The 27,450-nt window shown below is 36.3% G+C and overlaps 2 protein-coding genes across 2 annotated transcripts; both read left to right on the top strand.

The window, feature by feature from the left end:
- Positions 1 to 221: 221 nt before the first annotated feature.
- LOC112520279 (probable phosphoinositide phosphatase SAC9) lies at positions 222 to 18,204 on the top strand. The gene is made up of 14 exons (XM_025128587.1): positions 222 to 416; positions 1,100 to 1,188; positions 1,355 to 1,959; positions 2,293 to 2,425; positions 3,740 to 4,953; positions 7,134 to 7,241; positions 7,547 to 7,717; positions 11,154 to 11,393; positions 12,459 to 12,869; positions 13,801 to 14,559; positions 15,686 to 15,883; positions 16,532 to 16,987; positions 17,210 to 17,440; positions 17,795 to 18,204. The coding sequence occupies exons 2-14, from the start codon at positions 1,173 to 1,175 to the stop codon at positions 18,065 to 18,067; spliced, it is 4,815 nt and encodes a 1,604-aa protein (XP_024984355.1). The 5' UTR covers positions 222 to 416; positions 1,100 to 1,172; the 3' UTR covers positions 18,068 to 18,204.
- Positions 18,205 to 20,047: 1,843 nt separating this feature from the next.
- On the top strand, positions 20,048 to 25,781 carry LOC112519452 (syntaxin-61-like). The gene is made up of 8 exons (XM_025127574.1): positions 20,048 to 20,195; positions 20,745 to 20,821; positions 22,106 to 22,219; positions 22,648 to 22,761; positions 22,995 to 23,185; positions 24,836 to 24,926; positions 25,481 to 25,546; positions 25,620 to 25,781. Exons 2-8 carry the CDS (start codon positions 20,768 to 20,770, stop codon positions 25,728 to 25,730), a joined length of 741 nt encoding a protein of 246 aa, XP_024983342.1. The 5' UTR covers positions 20,048 to 20,195; positions 20,745 to 20,767; the 3' UTR covers positions 25,731 to 25,781.
- The last annotated feature ends 1,669 nt before the right edge of the window (positions 25,782 to 27,450 follow it).

Here is a 27,450-nt window from a genome sequence, read left to right as displayed (position 1 = left end):
GGAGGGGACTATATTCGGTGAACCACAGGGACCAAAATTGTAGTTTACTCAAAAACATATTGTGAGGAACAGATAGAAAATGAAAAGATATTTGGGTTTGGGAGGCATGGCATGTAATTGTCATAACGATCTCCTTTATGTAAAGATTCGTAGTAGTTATGGCATATTTACTTTTGTAAAGTTTTGCATTAATTATAATTACTGGAGTAGTTGATCCACACATTCAACGCAAGGGGAGGGCGCGAGTTATTATCGTTTCGATCTTTATCTCTAATCTCCATTTCCTTTTGGACTTGCGTTTTTATCTCTATTCTCTCATCCTAAATCTTCCCTTCATCTTTTCGGATTTACAGACTTAAACCGTTGTTTGATCGCTCCATGGTAATTTTCTGCATCATGGGTTTTCATGAAATCAGGTATTATTTACTTGGGAAATTGGTGTTTGTATCTGTTTCACATTAATTTCCTTAGCTCGTCTACAAGTCTTTTGAACCCTGTGATTGTGTATAGATTGCTTGCAACTTGAATTTCTGGGGTGAGATGATTCGTGTTAGGTTCCTTTTTTGGATTACAGTTAGTTGGGATGAAAGCTTCTTGTAGTTAAATTTACTGATTGAGATGCTTAGAATGAAGTTAATTAGCAGGATGTTGGTTGGATAATTGTTGCCCAATTTTCTCTTCTTTGAATGGAAAAATGATTACTTGAACCTATGCTGGCATCCCAATTGATTTGGCCTATTGGTATTCATTTGCTTTCTAAATGAAGATAAAATCATAGTTATTTAGTTCTTGAAGGGGTATGCAATTATACATTATACCATCTCATGTTTCAAACAGAACTGTAATTAAGAGCAGGCTGAGGCTATGCGGAACACTAATGGTCACATTCCTATTATGCATTTGTTGGTAATTATCCGTTGCATTTTTGGAAATGGGGTGTACTTTCTGTCTTTCTCCGTCCGTCATGTTTCACATGATACTTCACTTTTTGTAGCCTGTTTTAGATGTCTGTCCCTTTTGATGAGTAGCTTTTCAGTGTATCTTTGCTTATTCGATAAAGAGATACCTTAGCTAACCTCTGCGTATAATAATGTTTCAGATTGTAGGTTCTGTTCCTCGGAAGCCATGAACCTTAATGCTGTCATAAACACCTAAAGCAGGTTCATCATGAGATGATGGAATCACCTGGTTAGCTCCTTTAAGCAGTTTTATCATGACCTTTCTGAGCTTCATTATTTTCATTTACTCACTTCCTCTTGATTTGCTTGGTTGTCTCTTGTTGACCAGTTGTATATATTGTAATTTTTGGATTTTCATACTTGGCTCCCCTTGTTAACTATTAAAAGATTATCAGTTGCAGCTGGCGGACCGAGGAATACGTCCGTGATTGTTCTTACACTTGATACCAATGAGGTATATGTTGTGGTTAGCTTGTCTTCTAGGACCGACACTCAGGTCATTTATATTGATCCCACAACTGGATCTCTTCAACATAACCGGAAGCTGGGTTATGATGTTTTCAACTCCCAAGATGAAGCGCTAAACCACATCACAGATGCCTCAAACTTGATTTGCAAGAGTACAACTTATGCCAAAGCTATATTGGGTTATGCAGTACTTGGGAGCTTTGCCTTGCTCCTTGTTGCGACAAGGTTGACTGCTAGCATTCCGTATTTGCCAGGTGGCGGGTGTGTGTACACCATTAGTGAGAGCAAATGGATCAAAATTTTACTTCAAAATCCTCAACCTCAGGGGAAAGGAGAGGTAAAGAATATTCAAGAACTGACAGAATTCGAGATTGATGGAAAACACTACTTTTGTGAAACAAGAGACATCACCCGCCCATTTCCTAGTCGTATTTCCCAACAAAGTCCTGATGATGAATTTGTTTGGAATGGATGGTTCTCGACCGCTTTCAGAAGAATTGGGCTGGAGCAGCACTGTGTCATTTTGCTGCAGGTATTAATGCTATAAGCTGTTTCTTTGAAATTTAAATTATGTGGGCATGTAGAAATATATACGATAACTAAATAACCAATTCTTACTTGGGAAAAATTCTATTGTTGTCGTTGTTGTACATTGTACGGTCTTAATAATTACATTCAATTAAGGAGTTGATTCTTCTACCGTTTGTAACGCTATGCTTGTGTTGTATATCTTGTTATTCATAAGAATCAAATTTTTTCAGAATCACAACCAACATGATTGAACCGTCATGTGACCATGTGATATCCAAATGGCATCTGGGATCTAATAGGATTACATGCTCAAGTAATCGATGTCAACTTACAGGGATTTGTAGAATATCGAACTTTTGGAAGCTTAGGCCAGCAAGAAGGAATTGTTGCTCTTATAGCTCGTCGTAGTAGGCTGCATCCTGGAACTCGATACTTAGCAAGAGGCATAAACTCTTGTTACAGCACAGGTAGATAGACATCTTTAAGATGGTGCATTTATTTTCTTGTGTGGATTTGTTATTGTTTAAAACTCGACATGTCTTATGTTTGTTAGACACCAGTCTTCTAGTGGCTGTTCAGGCTCTTGTGATTCCTTCTGTTCTCTTCCAAGTTGATTACATGATTGCTTCTGAATCCTAATGAAATTTAGAATGATTGATCAGATTTTATTCCCAAACCTTCTCCTGAGTCCAATCTACTTGGAAGGTTGTACCGAACACAATAATCTTATAACATCAATATTCTGGTTTTATTAAGTCAACGCTCCATTTTTGACTTTGATACTCCAATCTTGCAGGAAAGTCTCATAACTACTTGTGGGAAGGCAGGCAAGAAAATGTCTAATCTATGTTTACTTTCGTATAACTTAAAACTAAAACAAATATAAGGAAATGATTAATTATGATCAAAGTTATACCTTTTATTAGTTGCTCATTGGTATGGTATCCTTTTTTGATTACCATATATCTATATATAATGCAAAACACCTGGCATACGTGTAGCATGGCTCACTCGACCTTTAGTCCGTAAATGGTGTCTAGTTGATCAGAAAGCGAAACATACAAAGTGAGGCAGGTTAATTGACTAACCTCAAAAGATATATAGGGGAACAGGCCCAACACCAAACATAAGAAAAAATAAAACAAAACCGAACACCCAGCAGCTTGTAGGCTTGACCTTCTAGGAATTAGACCTTATCAACTCATGTGGTTGTTTAACCACAAATAAGTTTGTGGCAAGTTTTCAAACAGCAGATTTAGCAGAAGATAGGGGCTTTAAAACCTCCAGCGTTTGATGAAAATAAGCATGGGACTCTGACCAATTAGCAGTATGATTTACATCCATTTGTACATACTGTTTTATAGTAGTAGAAGACGTAAAAGATCTTCTGATACAGCTGTTGGTGCAATGTCTACAATAGCCTTTGCCTTTCCCAAAATGTTAGTCACTCAACCAAATTGGGAAGAAAGGCCTCTGAAACAAAGCCTGATGCCTTTTTACTAAAATATCTGTAATAACCACACCCATGTTAAAAAGGGCCATTATGATTTTTGTGGTGACCCCTATCATCAAGTGAAATGTGTACTCTATAGCTTAGAGATGAATTGGAGGTCTTATTCCTGGCAGTGAGCAAGCTTCAGTGGCCATAAGGATAAGCAATGGAAAAATATTATAACACTCGAGGCTCTTTGTACTTGTACATGCCGTATAGATATTATGTTTCTGATGCATTTGACTTGTTTTTATTCTCTATGCTTTTAATTAGCATCTGTATTGGGCAGGAAACGAAATTGAGTGTGAGCAGCTTGTATGGGTTCCAAAAAGAGCTGGTCAAAGTGTGCCTTTCAACACATACATATGGAGACGAGGCACTATTCCTATTTGGTGGGGTGCAGACCTGAAGATGACTGCTGCAGAAGCAGTAATTTATGTTTCAGATCATGATCCATATAAAGGAAGTGCACGGTATTACCAGAGATTAAGCACGAGATATGATGCGCGGGATTTGGGGGTAGTTGGTACAAATCAAAATAAGGGTGGTTTTGTTCCTATTGTGTGTGTCAATTTGCTTAGGAATGGAGAAGGGAAATCAGAATCCATTTTGGTTCAACATTTTGAGGAATCATTGAATCATATCCGGTCAACCAGAAAACTTCCTAGCACCCGACTTCATTTGATAAATTATGATTGGCATACCAGTATTCGATTGAAGGGTGAACAGCAAACCATTGAAGGACTTTGGTACCATCTGAAAGGACCCACAATATCCATAGGCATTTCTGAAGGTGATTATCTACCTTCTCGTCAGCATATGAATAATTTTCAAGGTGAAATTATTTATAATGACGACCTCATCGGTTTCTTCTGCTTACGAGTACATCAGAATGGAGTAATACGTTACAACTGTGCGGATTCTTTGGATCGAACAAATGCTGCTAGTTATTTTGGTGGCCTCCAAGTTTTCACAGAGCAATGTAGGCGGCTTGGGATATGTCTTGATAGTGACTTGGTTATTGGTCGTCAATCACCTAATAACCACAGTGGTTCTACCACATCATCGTCACCTGGATGGAAAAAACAATCCAATGATGCAACTGGAACGCCAAATTATACTGATCAGAACACTAGGACCACAAGCGGGAAACATCCATGTCCAGATAAGCCTTGGAAGCATTTTGACATGACATTTGAGGAGTTCAAAAGGTCAACTATCTTATCACCAGTATGTCAATTAGCCGACCTTTTCCTGATTTCTGGTGATATTCATGCAACAATTTACACGGGGTCTAAAGCAATGCATAGTCATATTCTTAACATATTTAGTGACGAAGCAGGGAAGTCCAAACAATTCTCTGTGGCACAGAATGTTAAGATAACCCTGCAGAGAAGATATAACAATGCAGTTGTAGATAGCTATCGTCAGAAGCAGTTAGAGATGTTCCTTGGACTAAGGCTTTTCAAGCATCTCCCATCAGTGTCAATCCGACCTTTGCATGTATGTAATTTTGGGGGTTATTATTTATTTTTATATTGCTGAATGCTAACTGTACAAACAGGTAATCTTATCTTCTGAATTGAGAAGAAATGTACATGAATACATATTATTAGTAGTAATTTACTACCAGGAAACTATCTTCTGAATATGTAAAAGGTAACTAGAAAGATAGACCCTAATTATCCACTTTTAGCTAACATTAACAAGTGCAGCTACATCAGTAGTGGCTTTTAATTAGGAATATGGTAAGAGGCGGAGCATATATATATATATATATATATATCACAATTGGGGTTAGGTTGGGGATGGGAGGGAGCATGTTACTCCTACCTTAAGAAACAACCACAGCGACAATAGAAATTACAAGGGGAAGCATATAAATAACTGGTTTTTCTGGCACTTGCTAGCTTTATTATTCCTAAATAATTTGCATCTTTCCATCATTCCCTATACAGTGGATAGCCTCTGTATAATCTATAAGGGAATCTGACGTTTAACTTATTTCTACATTTATTCTATCTCTAACTGACTAACTCTTTATATTCCCCCTTTGATGTATGAGCACTGGTCCCCATTAATTGATGTTCCTTGGATGTTTGTTGGACATGATGCTGCGGCAGACTATGCTATGACTTAGTGATCTCCTTCAGTTTTTTTCTGTTAGATATTTCAGTTTGTTGGTTTAGGGGGGAACTTCTTTGTAATACCTGTATCAGTTCATGTAGAAGTCGCAACATTTTATTTTGCTTAAAAAATGTACATCTCTGTACAATGGAACTTCGATTGTCATCCAGACCCTGCCATGCTATGAATTTTGGTTACCATTTTATAAGACCTTTGTATCTCAAGACTTTATTTGAAGATAAGTGTTCAGTTATGGTTTGATGGTTTTACTCCAGTATTTTGAAGCTTAGGGCCTCCTTTGGAGCAGCACAGATAATGATATCTGCAACTTTGTTTCATGCCCAAATGCAGTAGATGACGATTTCCAATGATAGTTACACCTTATTTGATGAAAAATTTCCAATAGTCATCTGCTTCCTGCTTTGATGTTTGCCGTTTACAGAATAATCTCACACACAAGCCCTCTCCACATCCATCCAGTGGGGCTTAGTGGCTTATTGTAATATGTGTGTGGTGAGAGGGTTTCCACAAGTTCATTATGTGGGATTCCACAAATTAGACAACTGCACATATATGTATACTTATTTATGTCTATACACATTCTTTTGTCTGCATACATTTACTTAATATCCTACAAGGTGAAGTCTTCTTGTGTTTTAAGAATTGGGGACCTCCAAAGTAAATCAATAGTAGATCCAATTACGAAATCTGAGTTGATTAAGTTTTCCTTCTTGGAAGTAGAAATATCATATTTAGGTTTGCTGTTTGTATCACTTTTTTCCCTTGCTAACTTTGTTTTTGAATTTGAACTACCACCTTTTGTTTTAATTAACAAACCAAACGAGCCTAGTCCGGGGGGAGGGTGGGTGGTAAGATGCATGCAGACCTGGCCTCTGCGCTAAAAGGTAGATTGGTTGTGTTCCGTACCTCATGTATACGGTATACCAAGTTAGGAGCAAGTCTTGGAACAGCCAGTAAGATTACTTGTTTGTGATAGGAAGGGTGGGAGCGTATGGATTAATTTGGATTAATATGGGATTATTACCACATGCTCATTCTATATTTTCTGCTTGGTTGATGATAGTATGCACAATAGACGGGTTCAAGTTGCTTTTTGAAAATTGCAAGGGAAATGTTGTGTGCAAAATTTTTCTATCCAAGCCCTTATAAAACCGATGGGCCTTGGAGTTGGTGCACCTGGGTTGTCCATTTTTATCTATGTGGAGGAGTTCACTTTGAATATCAAGTTTGCTTGTGACTATAAGCATACATACATTTTGCTACCATTTTGGAACAAAGCAAATTAGTATTAAAACATGATTTGTATTTTATCCTAAATGCACCCATTTATTTTCCAATAGAACAAATTCTTGGAGTGCCAAATGAACACAAATTGTGATACATCTTATTATGATGGTTACTCGAAGTAAACATGACCTACTATTTTGAGGCTTCATTGGTGCCGTGTAGCACCCATGTCACTGGAATAACTCTTCTTTGTATTGTGTGTAGAGCTTCCAATTAAAGTCACTTGATTACTCTTCTTTTCGTGGTAGGTGCTTAGTAGACGATCTGGTTGCCTTCTTAAACCAATTGCCAGCATTGAGGAGAGCTCTGGGGATGGAGACAGTCTTCTTAGTTTTAGGCAAAAAGACATCATCTGGGTAACTATAGTCTGTTTTCTTTTAAGGCCTTGTAAGAAACTGGTGTACGATATTACTCCTTTTTCATCCCAAAAAAGAGTCCACTTCACAGTTCTTCTTTGTCCATGAACATCGACCTATTCCGAGTTTTAACACTGATTTCCTAAATTAGCACTCCCTTTTTAGAACTTTGAAAAAAGAGTTGCTTTGTTAATGTGTTTGAACTTTTCTGTAAATCGACTCTCTTCTTGGGATGGAGCAATTATTAGTTATCAAGAGGTTGAAATTTTCAGTACCTAATATAATGTGGATTAATTGGTGTACAGGTTTCTCAACAGGCAGCTGATATAATCCAACTCTTTGTGTACCTTCGTGAACCCTGTCATGTTTGTCAGCTTCTTCTCACAATTTCACATGGTGCAGATGATTCAACATATCCATCAACACTTGATGTGCGAACAGGACGTGATCTAGATGTGCTTAAACTTGTTTTGGAGGTTTGACTTATCTCTTTCACACAATAGGCTTGTTGAATTGTAAACCACACTTCCCATCCTTATTTTTAAAATTTATATTACAATATTACCTGGTCTTCCAAAATGGATAATTTACAATTTGTTGTATGAGTTATCTTGATTCATCTCTCACTGTGTGTATGACTTTTCTAGTAACCACACATTGAATTAAGAACTAAAGAGAGATTTTTCTTGTCTCCCTTCCTGCATCTGAGTTGCCTTTTTTGGGTATAACTCATAAAAATGTACGCCACAGGTATTTTTCCCAGATCAATCGAACTTCAAAATGCAGAGAAAGATGGCTGAACTTAATTTGTTAACTCATCCTTCTAGCATATCCATGATTTATAGATCCACAGCTTTCCTCTTCTCCTAAATGATAAAATCCTCATATAGCACCCTAAGATTGTTTAGGCAAAAAAGCAAGTTTGGAAGATTACAACTCTCCCAAGTGAAAGAGAGAATATTATTGAAGGTCAAAATAAGAGGGAACTAAACATCAGCCGATGCAATAAGCAGTCCACTTTATTGCATTAAAATGCATGGGCAGTATGTTGGCCTTGTGCCAATAAAACCAACAACACTTGACACAGAACCAAAGCACTTGATATTTGAGTTCCGTTTTCTTGACATTAACTTAGTTCACTTTCTTTACTCGATCCAAATTACATGACTCATGATATGTGTTATGTAGTGCATGCTTCCTGCCAAATTGTGCTTTGATTTTCTTCCCTTTCCAATTCATTTTCTACATTCTATATCTAATACAATTTTTTAAATTATATCAAATACTAAGAGATGATATCATCTAACATGTGCCAAAGGTTATCATTTTGATGATGCCATGAAGAAAGGGAAAGAATAGTGTAAGAAAATCCTAGTAAATTTGTTTTCTGTATTTTATTTACATAGCAATCGCATGTATATACTCGTGCTAGGCTCTAAATAAGGAAGGGAATCAAATTAATTCCCGTAAATCAAATCTCTAAGAATCCTCCTAAATATGTACTCTCCTATTTTACAACATTTCTGTTCTATAATGCTCCCCCTCAAGCTGGAGCATTGATCTTAATCATGCGCAACTTGTTACAAAGGTAATTAATTTGACTCTTATTTAGAGCTTTTGTAAAAAGATCTCTTAGTTATTCTTTGGTCTTCACCTGTCCTGTAAGAACTAACTTATGTTGAACCCACTCAGAACGAAATGGCAATTGATCTCTATATGTTTTGTTCAATCATGAAAGATAGGATTGGAGGCAATATCAAGCACAACTTGGTTATCACGCCATAGTTTTGTTGACACTGAAACTGTAAGACCAACTTCAATAATATGTGAAATATGCATTATTTCACAAGTGATTTGAGCCATAGCTCTGTACTTTGATTCTGCACTGGAGTGAGATACCACATCCTGTTTCTTGTTTTTCCACAAAACCAAATTTCCTCCAAAGAGAACTCAATAACTTATAGTTGATTTTTTGGCCATCCTTGGATCTTGCCCAGTACACATGTGAAATACTCAATACAAGTATGGTTACGAATCTTATGCTTTAAACCTCGCCCATGAGTTCCTTTCAAATAAGACAACATCTGTTAAAAAAGTTTTCCAGTAATGAACCGTATAGAAGACATGAACTGACCCGCCCAACTAACAGAATATACAACATTTGGTAAAGTTACTTTCCGAGGCACTTGAAGTCATATGATCGGAAGCACCAGATTCAATGACCCATGATATGATAAGGAAAGAAGGCACGCATTTGGATTAACTGGATCAACATGACCTGGATCAACAGTGGTCATGATAATATGACATGAGGCCTCTAATGTTTCTTGGTGCCAAACAAACTTAGCAAATTCATCGGTAGGTACTGTAATTGTTTGTTTAGATGAGGAGTCAAGTCGAGCAGCAGTAACATGGGCTAAGGAAGGCTCTCAAAATCTGAGGAGTTGTTTTCGGCAATCGTTTTTAGCATGACCTTCTCCATGACAATAATAATAATACTTGATTTGCCTTTTATCTTGACTACCAATGCTGCTTCCTTTGTTATAATCTTGATGAGAAGACCTTATTGTCTTGCGCCTACAAGAGTGCTGGAAGTTGAAGCAAAAGACATGTGCATGGAGGCATTAGTATCTGTCTAGAGAACCCTAGTAAATGCCTCTTGCGAAAAGGAGATGTCTAGACATAATATGAGATTTAGCAATCTCAAATTGAGGATTAAGACCTTAGTCATCTTCCTCCGTTGCTTTTTGTACTTTAATATCAACACTAAACAGTAACAAGACATTTAGTCTTTCATAAGTCCTCTTAAGATTCATGAAATATGCTTGATCATTTTGTTCAAGATGATAAAACTCCTGGATAGAGAAATTCTAAAAATTCCATAAGGTCTTTCACACACTCAAAATGATTAAACATGGAAAACAATATTAGCATCATCCCTCAACCATTCCTTATTCTCAGTATTGTCTTTTGATGGACCTCAGTAAGACGATCATCTTTAGATATACTTCAAAGATATATCCTAATGGTCTTGGAGGATAATTTTAACCTGTTAACTCATGTTCGGTGATTGTGGACATTATTGGAATCACATCACTCATGACTAGAGGCTTCTTTTCCCAACCCATCACAACTTGAAATTGATATGAATAAAGATAACCAACGGCATATAACACTAGAAAATGCTTGCAACACTTGAAGCACGGAAAAAATTGTAGGAAACACATATGATAGAGAAAAGCGAAAGTTGAAAAGACAATAATAGAAGAGAAACCTGAATATACAAGGCTACACTTGCTTGAGCTTCGTCTGACAAGCTATTTTGGTTGACCAGAGGGAGAAAAATTCTCCAAAACTAGTGATCATAACTACCACAAATAACCTACTAAGAGTAGTGATGACACCCAAAAAACACAGAAACCCACAAGAGCCTTTGGCTCTGATACCATGTAAGCAAACTGAAACAATTAACTTTATGTATTTTATATAGACAGCATACACATGAATATACACACACCCTAGGCTCTAAATGAGGAAGGGAATCAAATCCATAAGCATCCTCCTAAATATGTATGTTCCTATTCGGTAAATCTTTATATTCTATTGAAAGGAGATCAGACCAATGTGAATGAACTTTGAGGGTGAATTTTTATTGGAAGGAGATTGGACGAGCTTATCTTTTTGGGTCTGACTGTAGACTATTCAAGAGATATTATGCACATACTATTAGTTTAGATGAATTATGATGAGGTGGATGTTTGGTTCCATGGGGATGGATAATATTAGGATTAATGGTGTCCAAAAAGTGGTTGTTCAATTCTGGATAATCATACGGATTTTTTTTGAGGAACCTCTATTTTTTGAGGCACAGCGAATGGATTAAGGCTAATCAACATGGGTCTTTATTTGCAGGGAGCCTCCATTCCTCGGTGTGCTAATGGTACAAACATGGTGATACCCATATCAGGGCCCATTAGTGACAAGGATATGGCTTTGACAGGAACTGCAGCAAGCCTACCTGCCCACAGAACCAAATTTCCATTTTTATATGATTCCAATGGACTGGAAGGCGAATTGGACTTTCTCACTCGTGTGGTTGTACTCACATTCTATCCTGCTGAGTCAACCTGTTCCCCTGTCACTCTCGGTGAGGTACATTGAACATTAAATATGTGTGTTTGCTCTTTCTATTGTTTCTAGTATTTTATAGCTTCACTGAACTGGTGTGTTTTTCTTAAGTTCAAATATAACATTCTTAAAAGACTATTTATTTTATACGTCTTCCTCATCCATAAATTTTAGTTCTCAAGCATCGTAGTGTTAACTAGCGTCTAGCATACCAATATTCATTCAATTTACTTGCCAAAAGGCCCTTTTTGATATGTAGAAAGTAAATGATCCTTTGACATGCTAGACCTTCTTGGAAGTTGGAACTGATTCGTATAAAAGATCCTAATTGACGGTGACCCTGTGAATTAGTTTTCAATATGATGTAGCTAAATAAACGCAGTTGAACCGTTACCTAGTTCTGTGGACCAATATACTTTTTGAAGTATGCAATACTTATATATGGAAAATACTCATGCCCACTCCTTACCTTTGGTCAGGTTTGAACTCTTAACTGGGCTCTTTGGTAAATAGTACCCCCAAACGGTCAGCCAGGGTTGTAAGAAGGCATTGCCCTTCCGGTGCCCTAATATAGCTGGACAAGTTCCAAGGCATGGAAACCTCCAAAGCGGAAGCAAGCTTGACCACCCAGAGGTGGTTCTACTAAGACCATATATCTCATGTCACATATATCCCTTAGTAATAAAATAAGTGGACCAGTTAGTATTGAATGATGCTAATTTAGATTTTTAAGAGAGAGGGAAGGACAAGACTACATTTCCATAAAATATTTGACTGGTATATCTAGTTGCCACCTTTGTGCTCTTTATTTCTTTGGTTATCAATAATGATGGTATTTATTTCTGATGCTAAATTTAGTTACTGATTTGTGAGCTCCATCTCTGTGCTCTTCATTTTTTTGGTTATCGATGATCATAGTATTTGTTTCTGATACTAAATTTTAGTTGCTGATTTGTGTGCTCAATCTTTCATTAATTGTATTTTGCTTTGTGTTTTTTCTCTCTCTGTCCTTCTTGGGGATGATTTGTCTATTAAGGAGGTGGTCAATGTGATTCCTGTTTGATTGCTCTTTACTGGAATATGTCACAGGTAGAGATACTTGGAATTTCTCTTCCATGGAGAGGCATGCTTGCTTCTGAAGGACCTGGCAGAAGGTTATGGGAAAGTGTAAATAATATGAGGGAAGATGCCAACTCTTTCCCATCTGATACGGACAGCAATCCCACTGTTGTTGCTTTAACGAATGATGTGTTGCCACATGAAAAATCTGACACATACACCAGCCCTCAGGTCGACCTCTTATCGGGTGAGGACATTGATTCGGAACCCGTTTCACAACCAATGACAGAAATTAGTTTGCATGATTCATCTCTCGACCTGTGTCATGGTCACAAGGAAGAGGCTGACTCTCAAAGAATTTCACTACAAGATAAAATTCCAATCAAAATGGGTGTGGAGCAGTACATAAGTTGCTTTGAATTGTTGACCGCCATGCATGGGGTATGCTATTTTCTCTGTATTATTTTAATGTTTGTTACCGTTATTGTAATAGTGTCATTTTGCTCCATATAAGCTAGACTAGGTGGGTCAGGATCATGCGTGGGTGAGAAATTTTGATTTTCTGGGCCAATCGAAATCAATGAAACAAAGACCAAAACTTTTCAAAATATATGGTATGGGTTCAGCCCCTTTAAGTACCAGAATTTATATAAGCCATTGGATTGTGTCCCAAACTTGTACATCCTTATGCTGCCACGGGCACTAGCCAAGTTCTCCATTTCCTATGACTATAAGGCTTATGCTAATAATATATTGGTAACTTGCTTAGATATTTCTCCCTTTTCTTTCTTATTTGGCTGTTCTGACCTCCATTCCCTATGACTATAAGGCTAATGCTAAGAGAATATATTGGTGATTTGTTTAGATATTTCTCCCTTCTTGTTTATTCGTCCTGTTCCTGTAGATTTTCTTTTGTATGTTCATAGTCTGGTAGTTTTGCATATGTCTATTGTATCACTGTAATTATCTGCGGATATAAACTTGAAAAGATGTGGTTGATGTGCATACTCTTGTCTTAAATATTTGTTGGTGTATTAACAATGACCGGGATTCTCGTTTGCTTTTTTATTGTTGAGATAACTTCTTTTACAATATGGTTTTTAACAGGCTCTTAAATATGAAAACCAGAAGATTTGAAATTGTAGTTGCACCTGTTAGACCCTCTTTTGTGCATCATTACAACATAGAAACCAATTTTTTGCATGATTTATCCCCCCCAAAAGAACAATAAAATTGCATGATAGTTCAGTGCAATGCACAGAAGCTATCACATTGCAATTTTAATGGTGTTGCATTATCTATAGAGCTTGTGTTGAGGTAGTAACCTCCTTTAACATTATCATTCTGTAATCGTGACTATGGAGTTTTGCAGGATAATAAATTAGGGTTCGTAGAAGCAATGAAACTTGAAATCGAACGTCTTCGCCTCAATCTATCTGCTGCTGAAAGGGATAGAGCTTTATCATCTATTGGCATTGATCCAGCTACTATAAATCCCAACACATTGCTAGAAGAATCTTATATAGGTTCATTATGCAAGGCTGCAAATTCCCTTGCAGTTCTTGGTCAGGCTTTTCTGGAAGACAGGACTACTGGTTTGATCGGTCTTGGTCCTGTTGATGATGATATCGATATAGATTTCTGGAATATTAATAGAATCGGGGAGGAATGTTGCGGTGACCCATGCCAAGTTCGTGCAGAAACTTCAACTTTGACCTCTTCTTCGCAGTCAATATTTTCGTGCTCTGCATGTCAGCGCAAGGTTTGTAGAGTTTGTTGTGCCGGTAAAGGTGCTATTCTTCTTGTTCGAAACCAGACTGGTGGAACGAGTTCTGGTGATTCCTCTTTAAACCGTTCTGTAACAATGGATGGGGTTATTTGTAAGCTGTGCTGTCAACATAGTGTTCTGGATGCATTGACCTTGGATTGTATGAGGGTTTTAATCAGCCAGCGAAGAAGTACTCATGCTGAAACTGCTACTTATGAAGTTTTGAGTCAAGTCGTAGGGAAGAATTACTTCTCTAGGAAAAAGGAGTCATCTGATAAATATGCAGCTGCCAAGTCCTTACAGGAGTTGCTCAATGAAGAGGAATCATTAGCTGAATTCCCATTTGGAAGCTTTTTGCACTCGGTATTATCTTACCTTTGCTTTTTTAAATGCTCAAATAGTAGTAACTCCGATCTGTGCCATCTTGGTAATTAACATGAAATTATCTGCTTTTCACAGTTAACCCTTTGAAGTTGAACTAGTAGCAATAGGAAGCACTTTGTAAACTGGATCACACATTAGAGATAGAGGAACAAACTTAGGGGATGTTTGGTCGGTTTTCCATTAAGGCCTGTATGGATAAAGCTGTCTGTGGATTCTGTATAGATTTTGAAGGTTTTGTTTGAGAGTTTTTTCATAGATGGAAGGAGCGTGCTTTTCATTGGGAGGGACAGGTTTGGAAAAAACTTGGCTTTCTGCATAAAAACTTGACCGAATAAGCGGTGAGTCTCATTAAGCTGCTAACAAACAGGCCCTTACTGTCTCTAGCATGGAATTCTCTTGCTTATTGCCAAACGGTTGATATATTTTAGACCTTTATATGACAGATCTCAAGTAGGTTTCATATATCTGATTGGAGTTTATCTTTTTGACTTTTTGGTTGTCATCATACATTGACATTGCTGATAATCTATGTTAACCTTTTTTATTTGCTCAAACAATATAATAGAAGTGTGTAAGCCCGTTTTATTAGCTCAAACATACAATAGATATGGGATACTATGCTTGGTTGTATCTTCTATAATTGTGTGGGCAGGAGTGGAATCTTTACCTGTTCCTTTATGCCTGTAGCAATAATTGTGACTGGATGGTTGTGCTTTCTAAATTTTCAGTAAAATTATGATGCAAGTTCTTTCCTTGCTCACTGTCCCCAGCGGACATAGAGCATGCGTCAAATTTCTTTTTCCTTTTCATATTAGAAAAGTTGCTGTGCTGAATCTGGACCCATAAATGCCGTCTCCTCTATTGTTCCTGGCTATTAACAACCCAAAAGTGAGGTTAAATGTTTTCGACTTTCCATGATTAATATGGTTCGTGAATAAGCACTGTAACTGAAGAACATGTGGTCGACACAACTCAATGACTAATTCAACTGAAGGGTACCGGGATCCAAATTGATTCACTTTTCAGTGTTACTATACACATTTTTATGGAGATGGCCAGATTTTTACTTGATAAATTTTGTTAAAATTTTTTTTTTTTCTCGTAGGTTGAATCAGCATCAGGTTCAGCGCCTCCCTTATCGTTGCTGGCACCTTTGGATACTGGATCGCGACAGTCATACTGGAAAGCTCCCCCTTGTATCTCTTCTGTTGAGTTCATTATTGTTCTTGGCAATCTTTCTGATGTCTCTGGGGTTGTCCTTCTTGTTAGTCCCTGTGGCTATTCTATGTCTGATTCCCCTACCGTAAGTAAAGAAACTCTCTAAGCTCCTTGTGATAAAAAATGCCAACAATAAGTTGCTTTTTCCTGATGAATACTTCTAGCTTAACACTTCAATGTTTTCAGAAAAATCCTTTAAGGCCCGTTTGGTTTGACGAAATGTTTTTGAGGGATTTGGATTTCGTGGAAGGATTTGGAATCTTTGGTGTGTTTGGTTCGTAGGATTTGGAATGGAATTGAATTTCATTCTTTATAAATTAACAAATTATAAAAAGAATTAAATTACCTTTTTATTAATTGATTATTACAAAACAAGTGTTTTTAACATATTTTAAGACATTACTGCAAACAAATCCTATGAAATCTCGCGAAATACCAATTACCGCTATGGAAATTTCTAAATCTCATGTTTGTAGGATTTCACAAAGATCCTGGGATTTCAATTCCGGACTTTCCTTTAAACCAAACGCGAGATTAGAATGGAACCCAATTCCAAATCCCTATTCCACAAACCAAACGGGCCCTTACTTCATTTCATCATCCTTCAGTATATTTTCATATTCTACTTGACAGCATACAGTTTCCGTAATACTTGTTATCAATGCGGGTTAAAATTTGTTAGAATTTGGTTTTATGTTGTGTGTAGTTCATTTTGATTTCCCTTGTTATGCAGGTGCAAATATGGGCAAGCCAAAAAATACACAAGGAAGAAAGATCATGTGTAGGAAAATGGGATGTTAGATCACTCATCACATCTTCCCCAGAGCTTTCCGGTCCAGAAAAATCTGATAAAACTCTGCGGCACATCAAATTTGCCTTCCGAAATCCTGTCAGGTGTCGCTTGATTTGGATAAAACTAAGTATCCAGATGGTTGGTTCAAATTCCGTTAGCTTCGAGAAAGGTTGCAATCTTTTATCCTTGGATGAAGAAGACCTTTCCTCCGGGCTCGGCAGGCGAGCCTCTATAGCCGGAACATCAGAAACCGATCCATGTCTGCATGCAAAAAGAATTCTCGTAGTTGGAAACTCGGTGAAAGCAGATATAGCAGACTCGTCATCGCGAACTTCTGAGCGGGCTAGCAGCTTAAAAAACTGGTTGGAGAAAGCTCCATTGTTAAACAGATATAGGGTACGGTTAACTTAACGGTCAATCTTTACCAAATAACGTATCTCCAGTAAAAGTCTCGGGATTTCTTGACTGTTATCTCCAGGGTCCCATGGGATTAGTCGAGATGCACGCAAGCTTGCCCGCATACCCATAGAAAGAAAAAACTTAAAGATCGATCTTTTTCAAATAATATATTGCAAGCAACCATTTTTGCAGATTCAGATTTTATCCTCTTTGTTGCAGGTCCAAGTTGAGTCTGAGAAGTTGATTGAAAATGCTCTAGTCTTGGAACAGTTTGTTTCTCTGGCTTCACCTACGGTGGCAGGGTTTCGCCTCGATGGTTTTAGTGCTATAAAACCTCGACTAACCCATTCGCCTTCTTCAAATGTAAATCCATTGGATGCATCATCGATCGTTTTTGATCATAGATTCATATCTCCACCAGTACTACATATTCAAGTATCTACATTACAGGTACCAAAAAATTATTGCATGGTTTTTCCTACTTTTACGGTAGGCCGGTCTTAGTTTTTCCTGGTTTACCGTATGTCAGTCTTGGTTTTTCTTTTGCTTCTAGTAGTTGTCGGTATACTTCTTTATTCTTCCGATCATTGGAATGACCTCTTTGTGATTCATTGTTGTTGCATGTTTGCACATCACGTCTCACGTCTTTTTGTAAGTCCGGGACCTTCATTGGAAAATGTCTCTCTACCCCCATTGGATATAGATATAAAGCTTACGTGCATCCCACCCTAGACCCTATCTTTTTGTGGGATATTTGTTCGGTCTGTGTGAAGGATTAAAGACTATTATGATGATTGCGTACAGGGGTCATCGGAGGAGATGGTGGTGGTTGCAGAGTACCGGATACCGGAGGTGAAGGGCGGCACCGCCATTTACTTTGATCTTCCTAAAGCAATCAGCAGTCGGAGAATATGGTTCAGGCTGGTGGGAGATATTGCAAGGTTTGCGGATGATCCAGAAGAAGGTGAAGGAGGACGTCCGTTGGCTGCAGGGCTGTGTTTGTTAAACCGGATCAAGTTATATTATTACGCCCAACCCAATGATCTTGGCAGATGGGCTAGCCTCTCTGGTATATGATTTCATCATGTCTATAGTCATTTTTGTTTTTATTTTTATTTTTTAACAATTTATTTTTTGTATTTTTAGTTCAGAATTATCAATTTCATCTTGTTTTCAGGGGTGTTTGCGGTTTTCGAAAAACCCGTTTGATTTTTTAAAGTCAAAGTAATAAAATTTTAAAAGCAGTTGTTGTGATAGAACTGATTTTTGTAAAATTACATAGATTTACCTCTTAACAATTTAGAGATTGTCTCTTAATGAAACTATTAAGAGGTAAACAAACAATCACTTAGAAATGACTTAATCGAGAATGCTCAAGTGGATGTGTGGATGAACTATGTCAGAAATGTATTAATTAATTATATTAGAGAAGAAAATATATAAAATGTTAATTGGTCGTTTATTTTATAGTATTGTTTTTTGTTTTTTTTAAGCCTTTCACTTACTACTAAGGTCCAAAACTATATGCCTAAAAAACCCAGATATATTCTTCATCATTCATCGACTCATTTAATTATTTTATTCACATTATATTTATTTTTGTATTAGAATATAATAGATTTATTGTTATTAACTGAAAAATATTAATTTTTGAAACAAAATTGATCATATGAGACAGTTCAATTTATATCTAAATTTATCTATACTATCTTATTAAGCAAATTTAGCAAAAGTCTTAAAGTCTTAAAATTCTAAATTTCTCCTCACATTGAATCGACTTTTTTAAAATTATAATTTTATATTTACATTTTATACCCCTATAATTAATTAATTAATTTACTTTACGACTTTTACTTTTAAATATTGCATTTTAATTTTTTATCAAATTAACATACATAATCGTATATCAATTAAAACATGTTTAAAAAATACATTTTTATTTTAACAAGTTACACCATTATAATTGTCGAATACCTTCAAAATGAGTCTAATATTGAATAGTTTTTTACTTAATTATATTATTATATATTATATATACTGTGAAAAAATATTTTTAATATTTACGATTTATACTTTTATAGTTATTTATTTATATATATACTATTTGGGTTAGGCCGTCCAAATTGCACTGTATAATATGTTCTGAATTAATATGTTCTTGGGTTTTTTTGAAATATATATATACATGTATTAATTCAACCATAATCTGAGTTTCTGGACAAGAAATATGGTAAGCAGTTGAAATTTCATTCTAAAACTCATCTTTTTTTGTCTTTTCATGACTTATAATCTCTCAATTTTGTAGTTTTCTTTATTGGTTTTGAGTGTTTTATCTTAAAACTCAAGTTTCTTAGTTCTTTGTTCTTGGTGTAAATCGAACACATTTGTGGAATCGTTTAAATATGTTGGATTTTAAATATATTGGATTTTAAACTGTCATATAATTTTTTCCATCGATAGTCTGTAATTGGAACCATAACTCTTATTTATTCAAATTGCATTAATATGTAAAGACCAAGTGTAACCTATATTATCGTTAAATTTTATCTTATAAAACCAGTGAAACTTCAAAATCGTTAAAATTCATGGCTCCCGTCATATTGCACGGGTACACAACTAGTGATTTCAAAACTAAATCTGCTTTTTCATACATTATTGACTTCTTGTTACCTAATATTGATGAATTTTAGGTACTCTTCTATGATTTTACCACTTAGGATAGAGGAAAGATTCCGTACATCTTATCCTCTCTGTCTCTTCAAACCCCATTTCACTTGGAATGCAATTAGATTCAGTTATAATTCTAACTTTTATTGTATACCGAGAAATAAATAAAAATGTGTCGTATGTTCAAAACATTCACGAGATATTTATTGTGAATGATGTAAAAGTTTATAATGAATGTTATAAAAGATGTTTTTTTAAATCGAGTGAAAATGTATATATATTATCTACTTATTAATATTCAAAAATGCTTATTATCGATGTAAAAACCGAATAATCAATAAATTGTTTTTTTAAAAGCAATCACAAACACCCCTAAAATTCGTAAGTTTAACGGTTTTATCATAGTTGACGATGAACCATCGGTCACCACCGCCGAATCTTTTCTTCTGGTCACGCAACCATTTCACTGCGTGAGGGAGACGCTCAGGTCCTTTCTGGTTCTGGTGCCGGCAGCTTCGTCGGGTTATCTCTTTTAAAGGTTAGGGTTTTCACTTCTGATGTACAATTCCAGTATACATACATGTGATATGTCATATATGCCTCTTCTTGTAACGGGATTGTAGCTAGAGTTGAACGGATTATGCAGGTAATTCATGCGAAAACATAAATCTATAGTGTAATTTATGGAATAGATAGTACAAAGAATTTAGTTAATATCTGTTAAGAATGAACACGTTTGTGATCGAACAATAGCTGCCTTTATCTGTTTTTTAGTTGATAGTTAATTGTGTAATGCTGTTGATTGACCTAGTTTAATTCGATTCGGATAAGGGTGCTGCACCAGACAGTCTTCGATTTAGTTATTTCCATGTAAATCTAGAGAACTTAAAGGATAGGTTGGTGTTCAACTGTTTGTTAGTTATACATCTCGTAAGTGGAGGGTGCATTTGACTGTTTGACTTCACGATTCTATGTGTGTCCATGTCGTTCTTTGAAGGAGGGGGGGGGGGGGGGGGGGGGGGGGCACTAGAGCATTTGTATTGCTCCAACATTGGTTCTTTTGCTAACAGGTGTGATTTTCTTGCAGTGAATGTGAAATACACTTCACTTATGTCTTCCATACAGGATCCATATTACATTGTAAAGGAGGATATCCAAGATTTGGTAATATTTTTACATCTCCTGTGTTTGTTATGTTTTAGTTATATGATCAATGTTCTTACATCATCTTTCAATTGTATGAGTTCAAACTATATTCCCTGATAAAACATCGGTGGTGAAATTGGTGATTTCTGCTCTAAATTGCTAAGAACTATGATAAGAAGGTCTTGTACTTCGGAGAAAGGAAACCAAGTTTCTGTTATGGTCATGAAAATAGGTTCTTGGAATACTCCATCTATATGAAACCCAAGGACAAAGAATGTGAGGCAAAACCTTTCATTCTAACTCCTCTCAATAAAGTAACTTCAGCCAGACATCCCAAATTGAATAGGAGCCAGGATACAGCCATAACTTATCTTCAACCGCTTAGCTTCCACACACCATCCTGCCATGTTCTTGATTAAACTTGAACATCCCTCTTGCTCTGACTAGCAGCAGCTCTCCCTTTACTTATGGGACTAGTGTGGCTCATTTCTCAATGATCTTGGACAAGGGAAACCTTGCTGTAAAGTTTAAAACAGAATAAATATTGGGACTTAGACCCGCCTTAGAATATGATCAAATTCAGTGTTCAAGCTAGAAGCATATATTGCAATTTTCTGTAATATGCTCTTCCTGTAAGCCTCTTACTGGCAGATTAGAAAAACTTGTCATCCTACTTGATTCCTGCTAAACCAATCGCTACCTGCATGACCCTTTAATTAATCTCTTGCAAACGCACTCTGATGCATTTTATTTTGTTTCTAAAAAAAGGATATAGGCAGCAGGCTTAATCACGCTTTGCTCCATCCTTAGTGGTGTGTTGCTACATTCAAGTAGAGGAATGWCTTCTATGGTGCCACTAAAACATTAAGGTTTCAGTTTATCGATGTTTGCCTCCTATTCATTTTCTTTAAACTTTTTCGACCAAGTTGGTGGGCCATGGAGACATTTCTACAAAAGGTGGTCAAGGAGTTGTATGTTAAAAGACCCTGATCTTTCTTGCTGTAGCTTTTTGGTGCTCAAGGAGTTGTACTCTCCTATGTCTATGTGTGTTAGGTATTGGAGACTTGCACACCTTTCAGTCTTTATATTTTTACCCCCTGTATTTTCTATTGAACTACACCATGAGATAAGTTAATCATGCTTTCTCGTTGCACATTTGTTGTAATTTTTCCTATTTCATACCTTCACTCACAAGTCCACATCCCCTTGCCTTGATTTCGGTTATGTTCTGTTTATGCTTCTTAGTCATCAACATTTGAAGATTGAATAACTATCTGATGATGAAATTTTGTGGTTCAATAGATTGATAAGTTGCAGTTCACTTTTCGCCAATGGGAAAACATCTCTGCCAACGGTGAAGAGCACTTTCATCTTACAAAGGAACTCCTTGAGAATTGTGATAGCATTGAGTGGCAGGTATAAGTTTACTTCCATAATAGATTTGCTGTTTTGCAATTGATGGAAGCATCTTCTCCTATTTCTATGCTGATTCATTTACGTCATTTATGTGATCATCGAATGGACTTGTCCTCTTACCATAGATGATCTTTAGCAAACATAAAACATTTACAGACCTTCCTTTAGCACTATCCATCCTGGGGAATACCTCAACCACTATTTGTTTTGTTCATATTATTATTGTTATTATTATAATTGTTTTGTTAATCATATAGGCTGCTTATGTAATTTACATAGGTTAAATTTCTTGGTCGTTGGCCCATCTTGTACACTATATATTCCTCATTTGTAATGCTATTATCTTGTATTTGACCTCTCAGTTTACATTTATCAATAAAAAAGCATCCTGTTCTGTCCCGTAAAAAGATTTTTTTCCTGATAGGAAGGTAGGTGAATTAGAGAAGACAATTTCTGTTGTGACAAGAGACCCTGCACGGTTTGGCATCAATGAAGTGGAGCTTGAAAAACGAAAGAGATGGACCAGCATTGCGCGGACTCAGGTTCCTTCTGTGCTCCTGAGAAAGTTTTAGCTACACTTAATTTTGCTATTTTTTGATTACGTTTCTGTTACTTCTGCACATGTCATGGAAATAGCATCCCTACCCTTCGGTTAAAGGAAATGTATACATTTCAGCCTCCCCAGACTCTGTGGGATTTACTTGGTTCATTTGGTTTTAATTTTGCACATGGAATTCCTTAATTTCTGAAACAGTGAAAGTTCATGTTTAATCAGGTGGGAAACGTGAAGAAAGTATTGTGTGGCAAAGATGTGAATGGCGTAAGCATATCAAGGAGGAATGGAGCACACAGAGAACTGATGAGAATGCCAAATTCTCAACGGCTGGATGGATCCCAGCAGTACATTGCTGGAGAGAATGATGATTTCAGCTCTTCAGAATCAGATAGACAAATGCTTCTCATCAAGTAGATCATTTCCCCCTTTATTTCATTCTATGTTGCTCTTTCTTTAAGCTATGCTTGTTTATTTAGGTGCTCTTCAACTTCCATTGTATATCTATTTTCAGTTTTCATGTTTATGTAGGACAACCCCCCCCCCCCCTCTTTTATCTGATGGATACAAAGTGCAAATGACCTTTGTTTAGCTCTTTTTTTGTATTTATTTGTATCTTTTTCAATTAAAATGATAGAGAGGGAAGATTAGCACTCCCCTCTCCTATATCTTATCTATCACTGGAAACGTGCTTATAGAGATCATGTTTGGCCTCACTTGGCCAAGTTTTGTTATGTTTAGCCTCACTTGTAGTATAATAAAGATGAAAACTTGGCACTGATTTTAAATGTTTGTTTGGATGAGGAGGATCAGTTGTTTCCAGAGGCAATAGGGCCATCATCTCCTCTGCCAACTTTTATACACCTACAAGGTCCTGACGGTCATAAGGCCTGGGTTCACCTGTTCTTGTAATGGTAATGAGCCTCACCCTGGACCTTGTGAGGTGGAGTTGGGCATGCATAAAGAAGGCAACTTCTTCATTTTAGGCTTTGGATCCACTCCCCCAGTATGCAAATAAGAATAAGGACAAAAGAAAACAGAAAGTTATTTTCTCTAATATTCCAACCAAATCACGCTTTGTCCAATTTTCGTTATTTGATCATATGTTATACACACACACACACACACACATATATATATATATATAGAGAGAGAGAGAGAAAGAGAGGGAGGGAGGCAGGTTTAGGGGAAAACCTCAAAAAAATTGAAAACCCGAGGAACACCCTAATAACCGTTCATCTGTATGGTATGCACATGTGCATACAAGCAATTGAAGATGTTTCCTGGTTTCTATGCACATGTGCATACCGGAAAAATTACTTACAAATTACTTGTATGCACATGTGCATACCGTACAGATAAACGGTTACTAGGGTGTTCCCTCAATTTTTCATCTTTTTGCGGTTTTCCCCTGAACCTGACCATATATATGTGTGTGTGTGTGTGTTTGTGGGTGTATGTATGTATGCATGTATGTAAGCATATTTTTCTTTTCAATATTTTAGTCAGTTACTAGTTAAAACACTTATGTTGAGCATCAATGCTGCATTTTGTTCAACATCCTTTTTCTTTTGAATAATTATACCTACTCGTGGTGTTGGGAGATAGATGGGGAGAGTTCTTTTGAACAAAAACCAAAATGACCTGTTTTGAGGGTTCTTTGCATGGCCTTGTAGATATGCAGATTCAAAGAAAAGCAATATGCCGGCTGTTGGCTATATTCAACCTGCAGCTTAATGTTTTCTTTGTCCTTATCTGATCAGACTATTTTGGTTTTGGACACATTAAAAGAACTCAGGCTGACTTTGTATCAACCTATTAGACGGTAGTCTGGAGTGAGCTGATCATATCACTCTTATCCTAAATCATATCACACATTTTGCCTAATAGGGTCCGCATAGTAGTTACGGGATTAAAACATGCATAATATTAAATAAAAAAGACGTTTTCTTTCATATCATGATATTTAACTAAAGTTGGTACTTGATCTGTTCTCCATTCTGATTTCTTTAAACTGAGGCTTTGTCTGTTCTCATGATTGATGATTTAATGGATGTTTGAAGGCAACAAGATGAAGAACTGGATGAGATGACTGAAAGCGTTCAAAGGATAGGAGGCGTTGGCCTTACCATCCGTGAAGAACTCCTAGCTCAGGTAACTTCAGTCTTGGCCATCTTATTTTCAAAGCTGGTGTCTTGTATGCTAACTTAGGATCTCATGTGAAACCGCCTAGTTTTCGTCACACCACCATGGAGCCCTTGGATGAGTTGATCTCGCCAAACTCACAGCAAAACACCGAACCTTCACATCAAAAAATCGAACCTTTACATGAAAAAAAACGAGCCTTCATATGAAAAAACATCGCAAACTTTCATAGGAAAAACATAACGAACTTCCATAGGAAAAACACACAAACCTTCACAGGAAGCACACACCAAATCTTCACAGTTCTCTCATGGGTGTCAAGAAAAGTCGTTGGTCTAACCAGAAGGCAAAATAAACCAAACGAACCAGTATATCTCACTAGAAAGTAGGGTTCGTTGGTGCGACATACACAGACTTATCCTCTACCCCGCAGAGCATCTATTTCCGTGAAGACTAAAAATCCCCAATTTGCGAAAAGAATATATAAGCAACCATAAGTTAATGGATGTGAAACATTATCTATAACCGTTCGTTAACAAGTTGATTTCTTTTCGGTACTTTAGGATCGGATTATAGATGAATTGGGTACGGAAACAGATGACACAGCGAATCACCTTGATTTCGTTCAGGTAAATTCTTCGACTTCGCTTTGATCCATATCAAGTTTGGTAGGTATATCCTGATGATGTACCTTGTTTGTAGAAAAGGGTGGATACTGTGATGAAGAAGGCTGGGATAAAGGGGCAGTTGATGATGATATTGTTTTTGGTTCTTTCACTTATTGTTTTATTTGTTTTGGTTTTCTGTACCTAATAATGGATAAAGGACTCTGTAAACCGAAAGGGTGGTGCCTGATTGGTTTGAGTTTGGCTTCAAAGGTCAAAAGTACCAGGAGGTCCTAGATTCAAATCCAAGGAGGAATAAAAATCCCCTTTGTGGCCACGGAGGTTCAAATGCGGTGACTCCGGGTTATCTGCAAAGCAGGTGGTCGTCCTGGGATTAGTCGGCTCGCATAGCGGGTTGGATATCCAGGTTAAAAAGGAGTATGTATTTCAATTGTATGGAATATTAACATGCATGCATTAATTTTAAAAATCCTAAATCCAACCTACTTTTATGAAAATATAGCTTCAAAAAACAGATCTAAGGATATTATGCTTCAAACGTGACATAGATGAAGCTTGATGTGTTTTTAAAGCATTTTTTTTTTGGAATATATACTACTTTTTCAAACTATAAGCTTTTAAATAAACGTTTCTTAAGCTACAAGTCTTGTGTTTTTTTAGGTATGGTTTTTAAAGTAGAAATTGAATAAAGGTTTGTTTCTTTTTTGTGCAATTCGACCCGAATAGAAAGATTAGTGAAGGAATTTAATGTGGCTAACGGACTAAGGGGTCGTTTACCAAATACTTACCCGATAAGCATTTGCCGGTAAAATTTAATACCATTATTTACTTACCGGGTAAGATTTTAGTCCACAAAAACGGTATCGTATGCAATATTTTATCCGGTAAATGTTTACCGTGATAAGAGTCGTCGTCCTCACTTACCAGGTAAGACTTTTGGTTCTTGTCTCGCTCTTACCAGATAAGATTCTTGGTCCTTACCATATTCATCTGGTAAGAAAATATGACTTGATGTTCACTTATCCGAGTAAGTATTTGATAAATGGCCCCTAAGTTGGTGCTTAATTGAGGTACTATAATACTTGGGGGTGTTTATCAGTTAAAATCTAATGAATTTAGGTGGATTCGATCTGATCCGATCATTCATTGAATGTTGGATTTTGTCATCTAATCTAATCCAACTAACATTGGACATCTGATTCAATCCAATAAGATGGAATTCATCGGATTTGATCGCTTCCATCCATTGGATATTGTTATTAGTTATCCATCGGGTCAGATTGGATTCATCTAATATTTTGATTCAATTTTCAACTAATGATTTATATATTTTCTTAAGTTATTGAAAAACAATGTATATAAATATCAAAGAAAAACATGGTAAAATGTTAATAAATTATATATAATTATTAATTGGATGGTCATTGGATTGGATAGGTTCAGTTTTTATTGGATGTTGGACTACCATTCAAAAACAGACCGATCCAATTTGGATGTTGAAATTTTGGGTCCAATTCGATTCAATTACAATTGGATATTCACTTATGGTCGGTCGATTTAAAATTGATCAGAAAACCTTTTGCACACTATATTGGTATTGATTTTGATATATAACAACTAAGTGTATCTCTAACAGCTATGTTATTTTTTAAATTTTGGAAAATGATTGCTCTAATAATTACGTTGAACTTTCATTTAAAAGAAAAACGAGAGCAAATAAAGAAATCTTCAAATTTAAAAAAATAAAGAGAAAAGCATAATGTTCAAGATGTTTAACACATTATTTTTGTACTTTTGGGACTAGAAAAATGACCAAACACTTAATTGGAAGACGGAATAGTTTCTTTATTTAAGATATATATATATATATATATATATATATATATATATATATATATATATATATA

Source organism: Cynara cardunculus (assembly GCF_001531365.2).
Source record: "Cynara cardunculus var. scolymus isolate 2C chromosome LG 10, CcrdV1, whole genome shotgun sequence".
Lineage (NCBI taxonomy): Eukaryota > Viridiplantae > Streptophyta > Magnoliopsida > Asterales > Asteraceae > Cynara > Cynara cardunculus.
This window is presented reverse-complemented; position numbering and strand designations above follow the sequence as displayed.